We start from the raw sequence: 19,132 nt of genomic DNA, 5'->3' as shown, positions 1-19,132 counted from the left end.
ATTAGGTCGACAAACAGCGTTGTTTAAAAAAACAGACATGGGTTGACAATAGAGGGGTAAGGTAGGTTACAGGGAATTTATTAGGTAGTGCTTCGTTTTTATCTTAAACTGGTTGAGAGAGGTACAGTCTTTTACATGAGTGGGAAGGTCATTCCACATTCTGGGTCCCTTGATTTGTAGAGCATTTCTAGTTTGATTAAGTTGTACTCTTGGAATATCAAAACTGTATTTGTTTCTGGTGTGGTGCTCATGGGTTCTGTTACAACCTTCAATGAAGCTTTTGAGGTCAGGATTGGCATTACAGTTCAGCATTTTATGTATGTATAATACACATGAGAGAATGTGCAGTGACTTAATATCTAACATATACAGAGATTTGAGTAGGGGTACCGAGTGATGTCTGGGGCCAGAGTTGGATATTGTCCTAATAGCAGCTTTGTGTTGAGAAATTAGAGGACGTAAATGATTTTGGGTAGTATAGAACCCCGAGCACAAATACCATAGTTGAGATATGGATAGATGCGGGAGTAATAGAGAGTCACAAGGGCAGGGCGGGGTACATAATATCTGATCTTAGAAAGAATGCCAACAGTTTTTGAAACTTTTTTTGATATATTTAGAATGTGTCCCTGGAAATTCAGATTGTGGTCAATGAGAACACCAAGGAATTTGCCATCTATTTTGTTACAAATTTGGGTATTGTTTATTCTGAGATTTATTTGATTAGAGGATTTATTGCCAAACAGAATATAGAAAGTTTTGTCAATGTTAAGGGTGAGTTTGTTGGCAGTTAGCCAAAGATGGACTTTATTTAGCTCAGTATTTACTGTGGCATTTAGAGCAAGGGGGTCAGGACTGGAGTAAATGAAGGTTGTGTCATCAGCAAATAGAATTGGTTTGAGGTGTTGGGAGGCATTTGGGAGGTCATTATAGTAGTTATAGTACAGTTATTGTACAGTATAAATATTGTTCTCAGGAATCTTTTTCAATTGTATTTTGAACTGAATTATTATCAGGCATGTACAGCTTCAGTGAGTAGGTGATTCCATTGGTATACAGTATTACCTTATATAATAATTAATTCCAGTTGTCTGGTATAGGAAGCATGTGTATATATAAATATATACTTTAGGCTTGCATTGAGGTTTCCCCATCCTCCCCATTCAAGGTTGAATTACTGACCTTCCCCAGGATGCAACCCCACAACAGTTGCCTAACTCCTGGGTACCTATTTACTGCTAGATGAACACCTTCATTAGATGAAAGGAAACTTGCCTAACCATTTCTGTCCTTTTTGGAGATTGAACCCAGGATCCCCGACTATGAGTTGAGCATATAGCCACCAACAACACTAGTAACCTCGGTGTGTTTTTCTGATAATTACTGACTTCCTCCTGCAGATAATTACTGACTTCCTCCTGCAGATAATTACTGACTTCCTCCTTCTGATAATTACTGACTTCCTCCTGCAGATAATTACTGACTTCCTCGTTCTGATAATTACTGACTTCCTCCTGCAGATGAGACAACTGGTCAACTCGACGTCTTTCCTAATACGCAAGAAGTGGGACAACCTTCTCTATCGCCTCCTGCCACAGACGTGGGTGCCTCTCTACACTATGGTGACCTTCTCCAGGGAGAGATACCATCTCTGTATCATGAAGAGGAAGTGGCAGGATAGTGTACGTCTCTGCTGCCTTCCTCTGAAGGAAGATTGATCTTTTTCGTAGTTGGTTTACTGATGCAGATAACCTCAAGGTGCATGGAGTTGTTGGGCTAAAGGGCCATCAACCTATTTAGGGGTTATTAATGCCACCACAAGAGCTTAGTGATCAACTAAGCAAGTATACTTTAGTCCTGAATGTAGTCCAGTACTTAGATAACCTCTCAGCATATATATACACTTCATTAATGGGGTACAGTATACCTCTCAGTGTATATATATATTCCCCTGAGGAGTAAGTCTGACTGTAGTATGTAGGAAAAATTGACTGTTGCATGTAAATTATCCCTATTCTGTTTATTTTCAAAGTTGAAGTAAACTGGTACTGGTAAACATGACACAGTTGCTGGACCACTATGACATGGCACTAGAGGCCATGGAAAACAAACAAAACGCTGATGTAATTTACACAGATTTCGCAAACGCCTTCTTTCAACAAATGTGACCATGGTGTTATTGCACATAAAATGCGTTCAAAAGTAATTACCGGAAAAATAGGCAGATGGATCTACAATTTCCTAACTAATAGAACTCAATGTGTAATTGTCAACAAAATCAAATCTGGTCCGTCAACCGTGAAGAGCTCAGTCCCCCAGGGTACTGTGCTTGCTCCAGTACTTTTTCTCATCCTAATATCGGACACAGAGGACACAACCTATAGAACTATATCATCCTTTGCAGATGACTCTAGGATTTTTATGAGAGTAGACAACATAGAGGACATGGCAAACCTCCATTCAGATGTAAATCAGGTCTTTCTATGGGCTACAGAAAATAATATGGTGTTTAAAGAAGGTAAGTTCCAGCTCATGCGCTACGGAAAAAAGGAAAACATAAAAACGGAAACCACGTAAAACGCAGTCAAATCATACCATAGAATGAAAAGGCAATGTAAAGGATTTGGGTGTACTCATGTCGGAAGACCTTACCTTTAAAGAACACAATAAAGTAGCCGTCACATCTGCAAGAAAAATGACAGGTTGGATAACAAGAACCTTTCACACCAGAGATACTATACCGATGATGATACTTTTCAAGATACTAGTGCTCTCTAGAGTGGAATACTGCTGCACAATGACAGCACCTTTCAAAGCTGGAGAAATTGCTGACCTGGAGAGCGTGCAGAGATCCTTTACTGCTAGAATCCACTCAGTAAAGCATCTAAACTATTGGGGCCGACTAAAGAGCCTAAATCTGTATTCTCTTGAGCGCAGGCAGGAGAGATGCATAATAATTTACACGTGGGGAAATAGTAGAGAGGCTGGTCCCAAACCTGCAAACAGAAATAACATCACATGAGACCAGAAGGCATGGAAGGATGTGCAGAATACCCCCTTTGAAAAGCAGAGGTGCAACAGGTACTCTGAGAGAGAACTCTATCAACATCAGAGGCCCGAGACTGTTTAACACGCTTCCACTTCACATAAGGGGCATAACTGGACGACCCCTGACAATGTTCAAGAGAGAACTTGACAAATACCTCCAAAGAATACCTGATCAACCAGGCTGTGACTCATATGTCAGGCTGAGAGCAGCCACGTCCAACAGCCTGGTTGACCAGTCCAGCAACGAGGAGGCCTGATCGACGACTGGGCCGCGGGGACGCTAAGCCCCGGAATCACCTCAAGGTAACCTACACTTGAAACAATCCAGTGATCCCACATCCAGTATGTTGATGGTTCCACTGTTTGTCAAAAAAGATCCATTAAATATGTAATTGAGGCTTCAAGAGCATGAGTCGATTACCCCTACCAACCAGACCATGGATGTTCACAATAAGGAAGAATCTCAATTGGGTACCTAACTGGTACCCAACTGGGACTTTAAACCTTTCCTAGAGTGTATTTTTGAGGCTTGAGTTTGAATTCCCCCGATGATGCAAGTGAATGAAATGTTATTACCATTATTGACCATCAAATATATATCTTTTAACACTGTTTTGAGGATAATTATTATTTTTGTCTTTCAGATTTTGAGCAAATTGATAAAGGTTGGCGGAGTGATCGGTATTGGCGCTGGCGTGGTGTTGGCCAGGACTGAAGCTGTTCACACATTATCCCATGTTCTTCTGGCCCACATAACAAGACTCACAGCCAAGATTGGGGCCATCACTTCTTGTTGATGCAGATGATGAGTCACAATAACGTGGCTGAAGAAATGTTGAACAAACCACACACTTGAAGATGAAGAGATGATAACGGTTTAGTCCGTTCTGGACCATACACATACTCAAGTCGATTGAGATAATTGACTTGATAATGGTCCTGCATGGACCGAAATGTCGTTGTCTCTTCATATTCTAGTGTGTGGTTTGGTCAACACTTTTTGTTGATTCTCTTTACCACGTCAACACATTACAAGACTTGCAACCAACAAACTCTCACTGTCAGCAATCAGCATAGTTGGTTCACAATTGAGAGGTCCCAGTTTTCTTTCTGTGGTGAGACAAAGACGCTTTGTGACATTTCTCTTCACTTTAGCTCTCCATTCATCTAACAGAATCCTTCCATTTTGTTAAGAGTTTGAACCAAGGCCCTCATGCTATGAAAATGTGTGCTATCAGAAGCACTTTTCCCTTCCATGTGGTGTTGAAATACTCACACTATATTTTATATTCGGGGTTTATTTTTTAAACCAGATATGGAATTACACATATTTGTACTGCTGAGTTGCCTAAGTGTAGTTACAGGATGAGAGTTACGCTCGTGGTGTTTCGTCTTCCCAGTACTCTGTCATATAACACTTTGAAACTACTGACGGGTTTGACCTCCACCACCTCTCACTTAACTTGTTCCAACTCTGTTTGCGAAAGTGAATTTTCTTATATTCCTTCAGCAGTTTTGTTTAGTTAGTTTAAATCTATGACCTCTTGTTCTTGACATTCCAGGTCTCAGGAATTCTTCCCTATTAATTTTGTCAATTCCTGTTACTATTTTGTATGTAGTGATCATATTGCTTCTTTTTCTTCTGTCTTCTAGTTTGGCATATTTAATGCCTCTAACCTCTTCTCGTAGCTCTTGCCCTCCAGTTCTGGGAGCCACTTTGTGGTATGTCTTTGCACTCTTTCCTGTTTGTTGATGTGCTTCTTAAGATATGGGCACCACACAACCACTGCATATTCCACTAAGGAATATTTTGTCTCACTAAGGTCATAAACAATTTCTTTAGTATTTCACCATCTCTGTATCTAAAATCAATTCTGAAATTGAAAAGCAGAGCATAGGCTCCTTGCACAGTGTTCTTTATGTAATCCACAGGCGATAGTTTTCTATCTAGAATCACCCTTAGATCTCTTTCTTTATCAAAATTTTTGTTTAATCGTCAATTTATTCTAGAAAATCTCTGCTTCATTATTCCTTGTTCTGTTAGACCAATTTATTCCACTGAAATTTAAGTCACCCCATGACACAAATACTGCTAGACCTAGATGCTCTAGATATTTCATCCCATAGGTGCTTTGCTTCCATCCTGTTTAAGTTTGGTGGCCTGTATATAACTCCTAATATAAGATTATTTGCTCTTTCATTTAATTCTATTCAAATAGTTTCTGTATGTGGCTCAGTTTTGATTCTTTCTTTGAGAACTACATTTCAAATTTTCCCTAACATATATGGCTACTCCCGCTCCTCGTCTAATATATCTATCTGTGTGAAATAGTTTAAATCCATTTATTTGATATTCAGCTAATAGTTCTCTATTTTCTACATTCATCCACGTTTCGGTAAGTGCAATAATATCTATTTTTTCTGTGCAGACAAGAGCATTTAACTCGTTTATTTTGTTTCTTAGACTTCTACTGTTAGTTTAATATACCCTAAGTGAATTGTTATTTTGAGGCCCTTCTCTTTCCCTGATCATTTTGCCAATTTGTTTCTCCAACAAACACATACTTTTATTACCTCCTTCCTCCCTATCAATTCCCATACCACTATCTACTAACAGTTTAAACCCAAACAAATGCCTCTAACCTCTGGTTTCAACGAGTTCGCAACAGCAACAACCCCAGCCCTCGATAGATGCACCCCATCACCAGCATACATTTCATTTCTTCCATAGAAGTGTTCCCAGTTGTCAATGAAAGATATTGAATTTGATTTGCAATGTTACCAGTCTCTGTGGTGTAGTGGTAAGATACTCGCCTGGCGTTCCGCGAGTGCTTTGTCATGGGTTCGTATCCTGGCCGGGGAGGATTTACTGGGCGCAAATCCTTAACTATAGCCTCTGTTTAACTCGACAGTAAAATGGGTACTTGGTTGTAACAACGATTCTTCGTGGGGGTCATATTCCAGGGACCTACCCAAAACGCTATGTGTACTAGTGGCTGTACAAGAATGTAACAACTCTTGTATATATCTCAAATATCTTTCCAGCTGGCAATTGACACCAAGTGCCCTCGACAACAATTCATTCCCAACGCTCTTTCTTGGAAGAATTCCACATATGATCAGGATTCCTCCCTTGCTCCTAACTAATTCTATGACTTTGTTAAATGTCTGTATCAGTTCCTCACTCCTAACTCATCCAACATCATTACCCCCCCTGCACTAATACAAATAATGGGTTTGTTCCCATTTCCCGTCATAATATCTTTCATGTTGTCAACAATATCTTCAATTCCAGCTCTTGGATAGCAAACCCTGAACCTGTTCCCCCTATCTCTGGCACAAAACGTCCTGTCTAAATACCTCACCTGGGATTTCCCCCACAACCAAAATTCTCTTAGGTACCTCCTTAACTTTCTGAGCACTTTGAGGGGCCTGTGATTCATTGCTCTTCGAAATATGACCTTCTGAAGAAAATATCTGGATCAACATCCTCTAACTTGTTCAGTATTTTTAAAGTTTCAATGAGATCCACCCTGTCATGTTTGGTTTGTAGTGTTGTTAGCCCTGTGGCCTTCAAATGTTTCAGATATGGGAGATGACTTAGCTATGGAATGACTTTGGTTGCCCAGTGTTGCACCTTCTTCAGAGCAACTATGTCCTTCTGAAAATGAGGTCTGCATGCTTGGATACGGTAATCCAAATGGGGGCGTACGTGAGATTTATACAGTTGAACCATTACCTACTTTTCCTTATAGTCAAAAGTACACTTGATTATCCCAAGAGTTTGGTGAGCTTTTCAGACTGTTAAGCAAATTTTAATGTTTGGTGGAGAAGTACTTTTAATGAGTAGGTCCCAAAATGGACCCTTATGGCACCCCACTTATCACATTTTTCCAGTTAGTCATACAGACCTGTATTACTTTGTTAACCCAATTTACTCTTTAAATCTTGTTTCATCTCGAAAAATAAAATTTTATTTTACTCTTTATTATTGTTTATATTTATGGGGAGCACCAAAACCTTTTAATTTAATTAGGGTTTCTGAAGATCGTAATCCGGCTCCGCTAGCAACTATCATGGGTTATAAGGCTGGCAGAGTTCAACATAAAATTGTTAGTACTGTATTAATCTGCCCAAAATGCTATGCGTGTTGTGGCTTTACAAGAATATAGAACACCAATGTTATCAAATCAAATCAATGTTATCAAATGTTTATTTAGGTAAAAGTATATACATACAAGATGAGTTAATGCGTTCTTCCCTTCTCTCGTGAAAATCCTCGGCTGGGACATGCCATCTGTAGCCTCGGCAGCTGGACCATTGCTGCTGCGGCGTCTTTGGTTGGACACTGCTAGATGTCAATTTCAGCAGCGGGGACATCGTCGGCTGGATACCTCCTTCTGGAGCCTCAGCTGCTGGGTCATCAGCTGGAAACTCTTCAGCCGGGACATCAGAAGCTGGGGTTGGCCCCCAGGGGCATGCCCAGCTGGAACACCACCAGCTGTGTTATCAGCTGCTGTATCATCGGCTGGGACCTCAGCAGCTGGGCTTGGCCCCCCGGTGTCGTGCACATCTGGCACACCACCAGCTGGCCCAACAGCTGGGCCTCACCCAGCGGCCGTAACGCTACCAGCTGGGCCCTCAGCTGCTGGATCATCGGCATGTACTACGTCAGCCGGCACATCAGCAGCTGGGTCTGGCCCGAGAAACAAACAATATATAATACATAAATTAGAGCGGAATATAAAGAATGACAAAATGTAAAGAACAGAAATCGTATATAAATAACGAGGGCGACATGCATGCCCGTATCCCGGGCATGCCATGCACTTCCGGGCCCCCTAGGGGCACCCCCTAGAGCAAGGAACCCAGTAGGGCTGACAGCATGGGCCACGCCACCAGGCGTGGGCGACCCCGGCCCACGTGCGTTGAGGAGCCCACACGTGCACGCCATGTGGCCCAGGCGCCCACTAGGGCGGCACGACACGCACGCCCGGGCACGGCGCGGAGGCGTGAAGGGACAGCCCGCGCGGCTAGCTCCCTAGAGAGGGCAAGTAAACCTGAGAGGCAGCTAGCTACTGCGTCACAACACGCACCACAAGGGGCATGGCGCTGGGCACACGCCGATCACTGGGGACGTCCCTAACTAACAAGGGCGCCCCCCACGCAGAGCGTGGTGGGGAAACATGGGCAGGACTGTACCTTAGGGTAATTGCGATGGGCAGGCTGCTCTGAAACGTCATGGGCTAACAACGACTTATTTATTTATTTATTTATTTATTTATTTATTTATTTATTTATTTATTTATTTATTTATGCATATACAAGAATGTACATAAGGAATGTGAGGATACAAATATGGTAATTACAGTCTTGTAAAGCCACTAGCACGCGCAGCGTTTCGGGCAGGTCCTTAATCTAAGAAAATTTTAAGGAGGTAAATACTTGCAAAATTTATAGACAAAAAAATGATAACAGATTACATGAAATGAAAAAAAAAGATGAGAGAAAATTGTAGGTACAGTATATTAAAGCACATAGGTAGCTAAGATTGATTGCAATGACAGCTTGAATGGTAGTTGACAACAAATTGGTAGGCACAATACAGCAGAAACAATATAAGATTGATTGCAATGACAGCTTGAATGGTAGTTGACAACAAATTGGTAGGCACAATACAGCAGAAACAATATAAGATTGATTGCAATGACAGCTTGAATGGTAGTTAACAAAAATTGGTAGTCACAATACAGCATATGGCTAGCACATATAAAAGAAGACAGCAATGAACACAATGATAAGGTTGTTTGATATTACATAAAAATTAGGAGATTAGGTAACACTAGGTACAGAGCAAATTTAAAGCTCAGTGTAGGAAACTAAGAAGATGAAGTTAGGTACTTTTTGGTTTTGCTTTTAAATAAGGCAAAAGTTTTACAGTTTTTCAATTCACTAGGGAGTGAGTTCCATAGACTAGGTCCCTTAATTTGCATAGAGTGTTTACACAGATTAAGTTTGACCCTGGGGATATCAAAGAGATATTTATTTCTGGTGTGGTGATAATGGGTCCTATTACATCTGTCCAGGGAGAGTTTCAGAGCATGGTTTGCATTTAAGAACAGGGTTTTGTAAATAGTTGACACAAGAGAATGTGTGGAGGGAGTTAATATTTAGCAAGTTTAGGGATTTAAACAAGGGAGCTGAGTGTTGTCTGAAAGCAGAGTTAGTTATTATTCTGATAGCAGATTTTTGCTGTGCGATGATGGGCTTAAGGTGGTTTGCAGTGGTTGACCCCCATGCACAGATACCATAATTAAGATAGGGGTAGATTAGTGCATAATATAGTGAGAGGAGAGCAGAGTTAGGAACATAATATCTGATTTTGGAGAGTATACCAACTGTCTTAAGAGACTTTCTTAGTTATGTGTTGAATGTGGGTGCTGAAGTTGAGTCTCTTGTCTAGGAATAGGCCAAGAAACTTGCCATCATTTTTATTACTGATGTTAATGTTGTCTATCTGTAGCTGAATTGCATTTGATGATTTGCTTCCAAATAAGATGTAGTAAGTCTTTTCGATGTTTAATGTTAGTTTGTTCCTTGACATCCATAAGTGGACTTTTTTTAATTCATTATTCACAACATTATTTAGTGTATGTGGGTTGAGGTTTGAATAGATAAGGGTAGTATCGTCAGCAAACAATATAGGTTTGAGAATATTAGAGACATTAGGCAGATCGTTTATATATATAAGAAATAGAAGAGGTCCTAAGATGCTGCCCTGTGGCACTCCAACGGTAATTGGTAGAGTGGAAGAAGTTGTATCATTGATGGTTACATATTGGTGTCTGTCACTAAGATAGGATCGGATGTAGTCAAGGGCAATTAAGGCCTCGGATTCCATAATGCTGGAGTTTAAGTAAGAGGTAGTTGTGATTAACAGTATCAAAGGCTTTTCTTAGGTCAATGAAGAGTCCAATCGGAAACTCATTTTTGTCAAGGGCTGAGTAGATAATGTCAAGGAGACTAATGATTGCATCGTTGGTGCTCTTTTGGGACCGGAAGCCAAACTGGCAGGGGCTGAGTATGTCGAATTTTACGAGGTAGGAATAGAGCTGTTTGTAAATAATTTTTTCAAATATTTTTGATAGAATGGGTAGATTTGATATTGGTCTATAATTGTTTATGTCCGCCGGATTGCCTCCTTTATGGACTGGCGTTACTCTTGCTTTTTTGAGGATATCAGGGAAGGTGTGATACTCTATAGATTTGTTGAACAGTAGTGCTATGGGTGGGGCAAGGGCATGGGAGGCTCTCTTGTACACAATGGACGGAATTTCACTGGTGTTCCCTGCCTTGGTTTTTAGAGAATGTATGATGGACACAACATCTGCCAGGCTGATTGGTGAAAGGAGAAGAGAGTTTGGATAGCTGCCTGAGAGATATGTGTTAATATGTGTCTGAGTCTGTGGGATTTTACTGGCAAGATTAGCACCAACTGATGAAAAGAAACTATTAAATTCATTTGCCATTTTTAAATCAGTTGACGGTATATCCCCATCCTTGTAGAGTTTTATTTGGTTATGTGAGTGTTGTTTAGTTCCTAGGATACTAGAGATAGTTTTCCAAGTGCTTTTCATGTAGCCTTTTGCTTCATTGAATCTATTCACATAATATATGCAAGTTTTGCCTTTCTTATGATACTGATAAGCATTGATCAGTACCTTTTAGCTACTTCCTTTGAAACTAGGCCAATCCTAAGTTTCTTTTCATATTCATGTTTCTTGTTGATTGAGTTGAGAATGCCACTTGTGAGCCATGGATTGTTTAATCTTTTGTCAGTTACTTGCTTGGTAAGAAGGGGACAATGATGGTTGTAGAGGCTTAGAGTTTTGGAGAGGAAGAGGTTAGCTAATGAATTTATATCATGGCCTATTGAATTCAGAATCCCAGTTAATATTGTAAAGTGCCTCTGTAAGATTGTCTAAAGCTGATTCACTGTGAAGCCTAAATGAAAGTTTCTTGCTTTTTGGTGGTGTTATGTCCATGTTCGCTATGAGAAAGTTTGAACTTCATTCAAACAGGAGTCCCGTGAGGGCCACCTTTGTAGGCGATGGTGGAAGGCTTCTGGGGTACTGGGCGTCGTGGTTCACGTGTAGCAGGATGGCGGCGGAGTATTTTGTAGTGTGTCGTCTGGGGAGGAGGCGGTCAAGAGGTTGCAGAGTCCCCGGGCGCGCTTTAAGTACCCCGCTTGATGCGTGCGCAACTTTAGTCGGTTAGACACAAACGTATGGTAATATGCTTTCTTCCCCACAGAAACATCACCGCTAGCTTGGGCAGCAGTGTCTATATCTAGCCAAACACAATATACTTAGCTTTTGTCAATATGGCTTCAGACCCCAAAAAAGCACTAACGATGCACTTATTTGTATGATTAACTTGATACATACAGCTCTTGATAAAAATAAGTTCCCTGTTGGGTTATTTGTGGACCTACGTAAGGCTTTTGACGTACTGTCAACCACCAAAACCTTCTTCTTAAATTACATCATTATGGAGTCAGAGGACACTCCCTGCAATACCTCAAATCTTACCTTACTGACAGGCTCCAGTATGTTTCTGTGAATAATTCAATTTCTCTCACCCTTCCCATCAACATTGGTGTTCCCCAGGGCAGCATACTTGGCCCTCTTCTCTTTCTCATCTACATTAATGACCTTCCAAATGCCTCCCAACATCTCAAACCAATTCTTTTTGCTGACGACACGACCTTCATTTACTCCAGTCCTGACACCCTTGCTCTAAATGTCACAGTGAATACTGAGCTAAATAAAGTCCATCACTGGCTAACTGCCAACAAACTCACCCTCAACATTGACAAAGCTTTCTATTTTCTGATCAGGGGGAAAAAGACACCGACAGTTTGGGAGCTTATTTATTAGTAAATTAAATTCTGCAGAACATGTAAATAATATAAGTAGGAATTAAGAAATGTAACATGTCCATGTCTGAGTACTAATATTTAACTTAAAATGTACCCCCGTAGTAAAGTAAGAGTAAGCTTAGCCTCTAGTGACATGGCATACACGTTCTGCAGAAACCTAATGGCAGATGAAATGTAATTAGAACTAGGTATAACAGTCAGGACACAAAGGGGAAAAAAATAAAGTGAATAGATCACATATAACACTTAATGGAGCCCGACCAAGACATAATGGTAAATCCTAAAATTAACAGCTGGCGGGCAGAAAATACCTAGTGACTGGAGAAAAACTGATATGACAATGGGAGAAGTTTTTCCCAGGGTGTGAGGCCGTGCCGCCAAGGAATAAGAAGGGTTTCCTGACTAAAGGTAGGGCTTACTAGCACCTAGACTGGGCAAAGTATTAGCTGCGGTCCGGCCAGCTGGCCGCAAGGAGGCCTCAGAGTGGCAGAGCAACAACGTCCCGCCTGACGTAGGAAGTAAAAGCGCTCCTCTTCCACCTGCCAACTGCCATTATCTCCGATTGGCGAGCCCATCTAGAGACAGCTGGGTGGCCCTGCCGATACGAAAGGAATGCGGGCGTAGTCAGATGGGGGTTCCAGCTGGATGCTGGACCCGCCATTATCTCCGCTGGCGAACCCGTCAAGAGAGCTGAGTGGCCCTGCCAACTCTAAAGGAATGAGGGCGTAGTCGGCTGCATGGAGGCGAGCCTAGCTCTGCGAGGGCGGCGCGAAGCGCCCTGGAGAAGTCTTGCCTGGTCACTGCATGGGGCACGGGACGGGCAGAACTTGCCAGGGGGCCCGCTCGCCGGGCTAGCTAGGGTATGCGTGCGTCCTGCGCTGTGCTTGTAGGATCCGAAGATAGTGCCGATTCCTGACCATGTAAACGATACCTGCATGGTCCAGTCAGAGCATGTGTCGACCTTTTGCCACGTAGATCACCTCCCCCGGGCTGAAAGTAATAAGGCAGTAAGGGGTGGGCAGAAGCGGGCTTGCAGTGGTAACGTGACAGGCAAGAGCACAGACGAGAGGAAAACCCTAGCTGAATCAATACGGAGGAGACGAATTAAACGGGGGGGGGGGGGGGGCCAGCAGCAGGAATTAAAAGATTCCTTACTTAATCAATTCTGGATGATACCCCAAGTAAAAACGCTGGCAGAGAAAACACTGGAGGAGGAGGGAGAATTAGAGTTTTTCGTAATAACTATACTGTAGCAATGTAAGGGGGCTAACAATTCTAATAAATCTTCCAGCAAACGGAAGGGGCGAAGTACCTTTGCTAGGAATAAAGATGGGATAAAAGCCAGTAGGAGAACAGCAAGGAAGCACAAAGCAAATATATATAAACAGATAGAATACGAAACACTATAAATCCTGACAATATAAATCCCTAAACTTGCTAAATATTAACTCCCTCCACACATTCTCTTGTGTCAACTACATTTACAAAACCCTGTTCTTAAATGCAAACCATGCTCTGAAACTCTCCCTGGACAGATGTAATAGGACCCATTATCACCACACCAGAAATAAATATCTCTTTGATATCCCCAGGGTCAAACTTAATCTATGTAAACACTCTATGCAAATTAAGGGACCTAGTCTATGGAACTCACTCCCTAGTGAATTGAAAAACTGTAAAACTTTTGCCTTATTTAAAAGCAAAACCAAAAAGTACCTAACTTCATCTATTTAGTTTCCTACACTGAGCTTTAAATTTGCTCTGTACCTAGTGTTACCCAATCTCCTAATTTTGATGTAATATCAAACAACCTTATCATTGTGTTCATTGCTGTCTTCTTTTATGTGCTAGCCATATGCTGTATTGTGACTACCAATTTTTGTCAACTACCATTCAAGCTGTCATTGCAATCAATCTTATATTGTTTCTGCTGTATTGTGCCTACCAATTTGTTGTCAACTACCATTTTAAGCTGTCATTGCAATCAATCATAGCTACCTATGTGCTTTAATATACTGTACCTATAATTTTCTCTCATCTTCTTTTTTTTCATTCCATGTAATCTGTTTTCATTTTTTTGTCTATAAACTTTGCAAGTATTTACCTCCTTAAAATTTTCTTAGATTAAGGACCTGCCCGAAACGCTGCGCGTGCTAGTGGCTTTACAAGACTGTAATTACCATATTTGTATCCTCACATTCCTTATGTACATTCTTGTATATGCATAAATAAATAAATAAATAAATAAACAATACCCTAGGTTTAGTGACAAGGGGATTAACTAAGAACAAATAATTATGAGTAAAAAACAAGAAATGTCAATAACAAAGATGACAACAAAAAATAAAAATAAAAAAACTTTGGAAAGGAAAGGCAGAGCTTAAGTACACTTTGGTAGTATATGTGAGACTACAAATTATGTTCTGGTTATTCAGCTGATATCCCACAGTCATCCAGGAAAGAAGTGAGGTGTGCCTCAATGGTTATGACTAAGTTTTTCCAGAGTCAGTCTTCCTAGCTGTTATTTTACCATCGCGCACAAAACAATGTTTAACAGCAGGGGATCTTTTGCAGATTCCATGTAGTTTAAATAAGAGATTTTGTCTGAATCTGGTTAGACATTCGTTCACATAAACATTGGATTTCATAGCGACTGCAGCAGTGATAAAAACCACATCATTCTGGGAGGAGACTTTAATATTGACCTGGGTCAACAAAATTGCTCTCAAGTTGACTATTTCTTTAACAGCATGAACTCCTGTATGCTAATCCCCACTATCACCAAACCTACCCGAGTCACTCAAACATCAGCCACTACCTTGGACCACATATGGACAAACATAACAGCTCCCCTTGTATCTGGTATAATCTACGACAGAACAACTGACCACTATCCTACCTTTCTCATAGCGAACATGGACATAACACCTCCAAAAAGCAAGAAACTTTCATTTAGGCTACACAGTGAATCAGCTTTAGACAATCTTACAGAGGCACTTCACAATATTAACTGGGATTCTGAATTCAATAATACCCATGATATAAATTCATTAGCTAACCTCTTCCTCTCCAAAACTCTAAGCCTCTACAACCTTCATTGTCCCCTTCTTACAAAGCAAGTAACTGACAAAAGATTAAACAATCCATGGCTCACAAGTGGCATTCTCAACTCAATCAACAAGAAACATGAATATGAAAAGAAAGTTAGGATTGGCCTAGTTTCAAAGGAAGTAGCTAAAAGGTACTCATCAATGCTTACCAGTATCATAAGAAAGGCAAAACTTGCATATTATGTGAATAGATTCAATGAAGCAAAAGGCAACATGAAAAACACTTGGAAAACTATCTCTAGTATCCTAGGAACTAAACAACACTCACATAACCAAATAAAACTCTACAAGGATGGGGATATTCCGTGAACTGATTTAGAAATGGCAAATGAATTTAATAGTTTCGTTTCATCGGTTGGTGCTAATCTTGCCAGTAAAATCCCACAGACTCAGACACATATTAACACATATCTCTCAGGCAGCTATCCAAACTCTCTTCTCCTTTCACCAATCAGCCCGGCAGATGTTGTGTCCATCATACACTCTAAAAACCAAGGCAGGGAACACCAGTGAAATTCCGTCCATTGTGTACAAGAGAGCCTCCCATGCCCTTGCCCCACCCATAGCACTACTGTTCAACAAATCTATAGAGTGTCACACCTTCCCTGATATCCTCAAAAAAGCAAGAGTAACGCCAGTCCATAAAGGAGGCAATCCGGCGGACATAAACAATTATAGACCAATATCAAATCTACCCATTCTATCAAAAATATTTGAAAAAATTATTTACAAATAGCTCTATTCCTACCTCGTAAAATTCGACATACTCAGCCCCTGCCAGTTTGGCTTCCGGTCCCAAAAGAGCACCAACGATGCAATCATTAGTCTCCTTGACGTTATCTACTCAGCCCTTGACAAAAATGAGTTTCCGATTGGACTCTTCATTGACCTAAGAAAAGCCTTTGATACTGTTAATCACAACTACCTCTTACTTAAACTCCAGCATTATGGAATCCGAGGCCTTGCCCTTGACTACATCCGATCCTATCTTAGTGACAGATACCAATATGTAACCATCAATGATACAACTTCGTCCACTCTACCAATTACCGTTGGAGTGCCACAGGGCAGCATCTTAGGACCTCTTCTATTTCTTATATATATAAACGATCTGCCTAATGTCTCTAATATTCTCAAACCTATACTGTTTGCTGACGATACTACTCTTATCTATTCAAACCTCAACCCACATACACTAAATAATGTTGTGAATAATGAATTAAAAAAAGTCCACTTATGGATGTCAACGAACAAACTAACATTAAACATCGAAAAGACTTACTACATCTTATTTGGAAGCAAATCATCAAATGCAATTCAGCTACAGATAGACAACATTAACATCAGTAATAAAGATGATGGCAAGTTTCTTGGCCTATTCCTAGACAAGAGACTCGACTTCAGCACCCACATTCAACACATAACTAAGAAAGTCTCTAAGACAGTTGGTATACTCTCCAAAATCAGATATTATGTTCCTAACTCTGCTCTCCTCTCACTATATTATGCACTAATTTACCCCTATCTTAATTATGGTATCTGTGCATGGGGGTCAACCACTGCAAACCACCTTAAGCCCATCATCACACAGCAAAAATCTGCTATCAGAATGATAACTTACTCAGCTTTCAGACAACACTCAGCTCCCTTGTTTAAATCCCTAAACTTGCTAAATATTAACTCCCTCCACACATTCTCCTGTGTCAACTACATTTACAAAACCCTGTTCTTAAATGCAAACCATGCTCTGAAACTCTCCCTGGACAGATGTAATAGGACCCATAATCACCACACCAGAAATAAATATCTCTTTGATATCCCCAGGGTCAAACTTAATCTGTGTAAACACTCTATGCAAATTAAGGGACCTAGTTTATGGAACTCACTCCCTAGTGAATTAAAAAACTGTAAAACTTTTGCCTTATTTAAAAGCAAAACCAAAAAGTACCTTACTTCATCTTCTTAGTTTCCTACACTGAGCTTTAAATTTGCTCTGTACCTAGTGTTACCCAATCTCCTAATTTTTATGTAATTTCAAACAACCTTATCATTGTGTTCATTGCTGTCTTCTTTTATGTGCTAGCCATATGCTGTATTGTGACTACCAATTTTTGTCAACTACCATTCAAGCTGTCATTGCAATCAATCTTATATTGTTTCTGCTGTATTGTGACTACCAATTTTTGTCAACTACCATTCAAGCTGTCATTGCAACCAATCTTATATTGTTTCTGCTGTATTATGCCTACCAATTTTTTTGTCAACTACCATTCAAGCTGTCATTGCAATCAATCTTAGCTACCTATGTGCTTTAATATACTGTACCTACAATTTTCTCTCATCTTTTTTTCATCTCATGTAATCTGTTATCATTTTTTGTCTATAATTTTGCAAGTATTTACCTCCTTAAAATTTTCTTAGATTAAGGACCTGCCCGAAACGCTGCGCGTGCTAGTGGCTTTACAAGACTGTAATTACCATATTTGTATCCTCACATTCCTTATGTACATTCTTGTATATGAATAAATAAATAAATAAATAAATAAATAAATAAATAAGGTCTGACTTGCGGGAGCAGCTATCTAATTTCACACGAATCTTTCTGTTATTTGTACCAGACGATTTCGTACCCGCTCTATAAGCTGACTTGATGTCACTTGCTTCGATTGAATAATTCAACTTAGTACGCAATTCCCGGATCACTATGGCAGTACAGTCTCCTCTGTCAGTTTCATGGGGAAAATCATGTGATGAGATGATGACAGAATCAATTAGGAGCTTAAATTGGTCTGATTCGTCTTGGGTTGCAGTGTGTTGCTGTTGTAGGGAGTTAAAATGGTTATCAAACTTTTGTAACATCTCTTCTTGCTTCTTAGAGGTTTCTGCTCGTTTAAAGTTAGTAACCGAGATCTGAAGAGAACTTAATTCCTGTTCGAGGTGGCCGACTCTGGCAGACAGATCTTAGTTAATCTTGTGCATGGCCAAAGCATCACTGTAGCTTCATTATCAGGTCCGACTGCTCTCGGATTATAGACTTTTGGTCATCATGTATCTGAGTCAATAATTTGACCCATAGATTATCAGCGAGACGCTTAAAGTCAGAACATGAGGAGGCAACTCGTTTAAGTTGCTCCATATGATTACATAACTGTTGCAAGGCTCGAGTCAGTGACGACACTTCACTCAGCTGGGAAGGTTTGTTATTGTTGACGCAGGGAGGGTCGGTACCCCCCCCCCCCGGCAGCCACTAAGGGGGAGACAGCCGCGTTATTCCTGTTGTTAGCTTGGCTGGTTGGGTTCATCCTGATAGGTGTGCTATCTTTCTTTGCGGCCTTACCGAGCTTAGAATTGTTTTGCATGGTAGCAGCAGAGATGTACGCAGGCAGATGGGGTAGACTCGTTGATGTAGCAGCAGCAAACGTCAGGTTAGCTTCCTCCAGGGAGCAACACTAATGAGGTCGAGATGAGCTAGTAGGTTAGGTTTTGTCGTATATTTCGGTCACATTTAGGTCACTGGGTACTTAGCTGCCTTCTGGGGTTGTTACATCATGTTTGGGATGTTGTGGGCTCAAGGAGCAGCTGATAAAGTTGGAGGGGCAGCAGGGTCGTCGGGAGCGGATGAGCGTTCGAGTGTGAGGTTGTTTTAAGCATGTTAGTTCTGCGGTTGGAAGAAAACGTTCACAGAGTGGGACTTAATTTATTTTTATAATAATAATAATAATTATTATTATGGTGACTAATAATGATTAGTGAATAACCATAAATTATTATACTGAAATAATATTAATGGATAGCCGTTATAATGATGATTAAATCAAATACAGTGAAGTGACATCTCTAATTAGTTTTGGAGGTTCACTTTGGGGATTCCGTCGGAGCACCCCCAATCCCGTGAGGGCCAGCGGCGCGGAACCCCCACCCCCGAAGGGCGAGCGGAAGCTGGCTGCTCTAAGTAGGAACATGACTTCTCGCTACCGTGGCCGTAAGCGTGCCCGTATGCCCGGAGAGGCCATTAAAAAACAATCAGGTTTTC

At 40.8% G+C, this 19,132-nt stretch overlaps 1 protein-coding gene and 1 long non-coding RNA gene across 2 annotated transcripts in view; one reads left to right on the top strand and one right to left on the bottom strand.

Annotated features, from left to right (window-relative positions):
- The window catches only part of LOC123764542 (Kynurenine 3-monooxygenase cn), a 39,290-nt gene extending 32,254 nt beyond the window's left edge, over window positions 1–7,036 (top strand). Inside the window, exons 10-11 of the mRNA XM_069337919.1 lie at window positions 1,521–1,682; window positions 3,693–7,036. Coding sequence (XP_069194020.1) covers window positions 1,521–1,682; window positions 3,693–3,845 — 315 coding nt within the window. The 3' untranslated portion in view covers window positions 3,846–7,036. The remainder of the gene's footprint in view (window positions 1–1,520; window positions 1,683–3,692) is intronic.
- A 578-nt stretch (window positions 7,037–7,614) lies between these two features.
- On the bottom strand, window positions 7,615–18,779 carry LOC138372457 (uncharacterized). Its single transcript, XR_011230876.1, has 3 exons — window positions 17,730–18,779; window positions 11,148–12,979; window positions 7,615–7,744 (listed from the first exon to the last, which is right to left on the bottom strand). It is a non-coding gene; the product is annotated as an uncharacterized lncRNA (long non-coding RNA).
- Window positions 18,780–19,132: the final 353 nt, after the last annotated feature.

Source organism: Procambarus clarkii, chromosome 5 (assembly GCF_040958095.1).
Source record: "Procambarus clarkii isolate CNS0578487 chromosome 5, FALCON_Pclarkii_2.0, whole genome shotgun sequence".
Classification (NCBI taxonomy): Eukaryota; Metazoa; Arthropoda; class Malacostraca; order Decapoda; family Cambaridae; genus Procambarus; species Procambarus clarkii.
The sequence above is the reverse complement of the archived record's forward strand: the minus strand, read 5'-3'. Positions and strand labels throughout refer to the sequence as shown.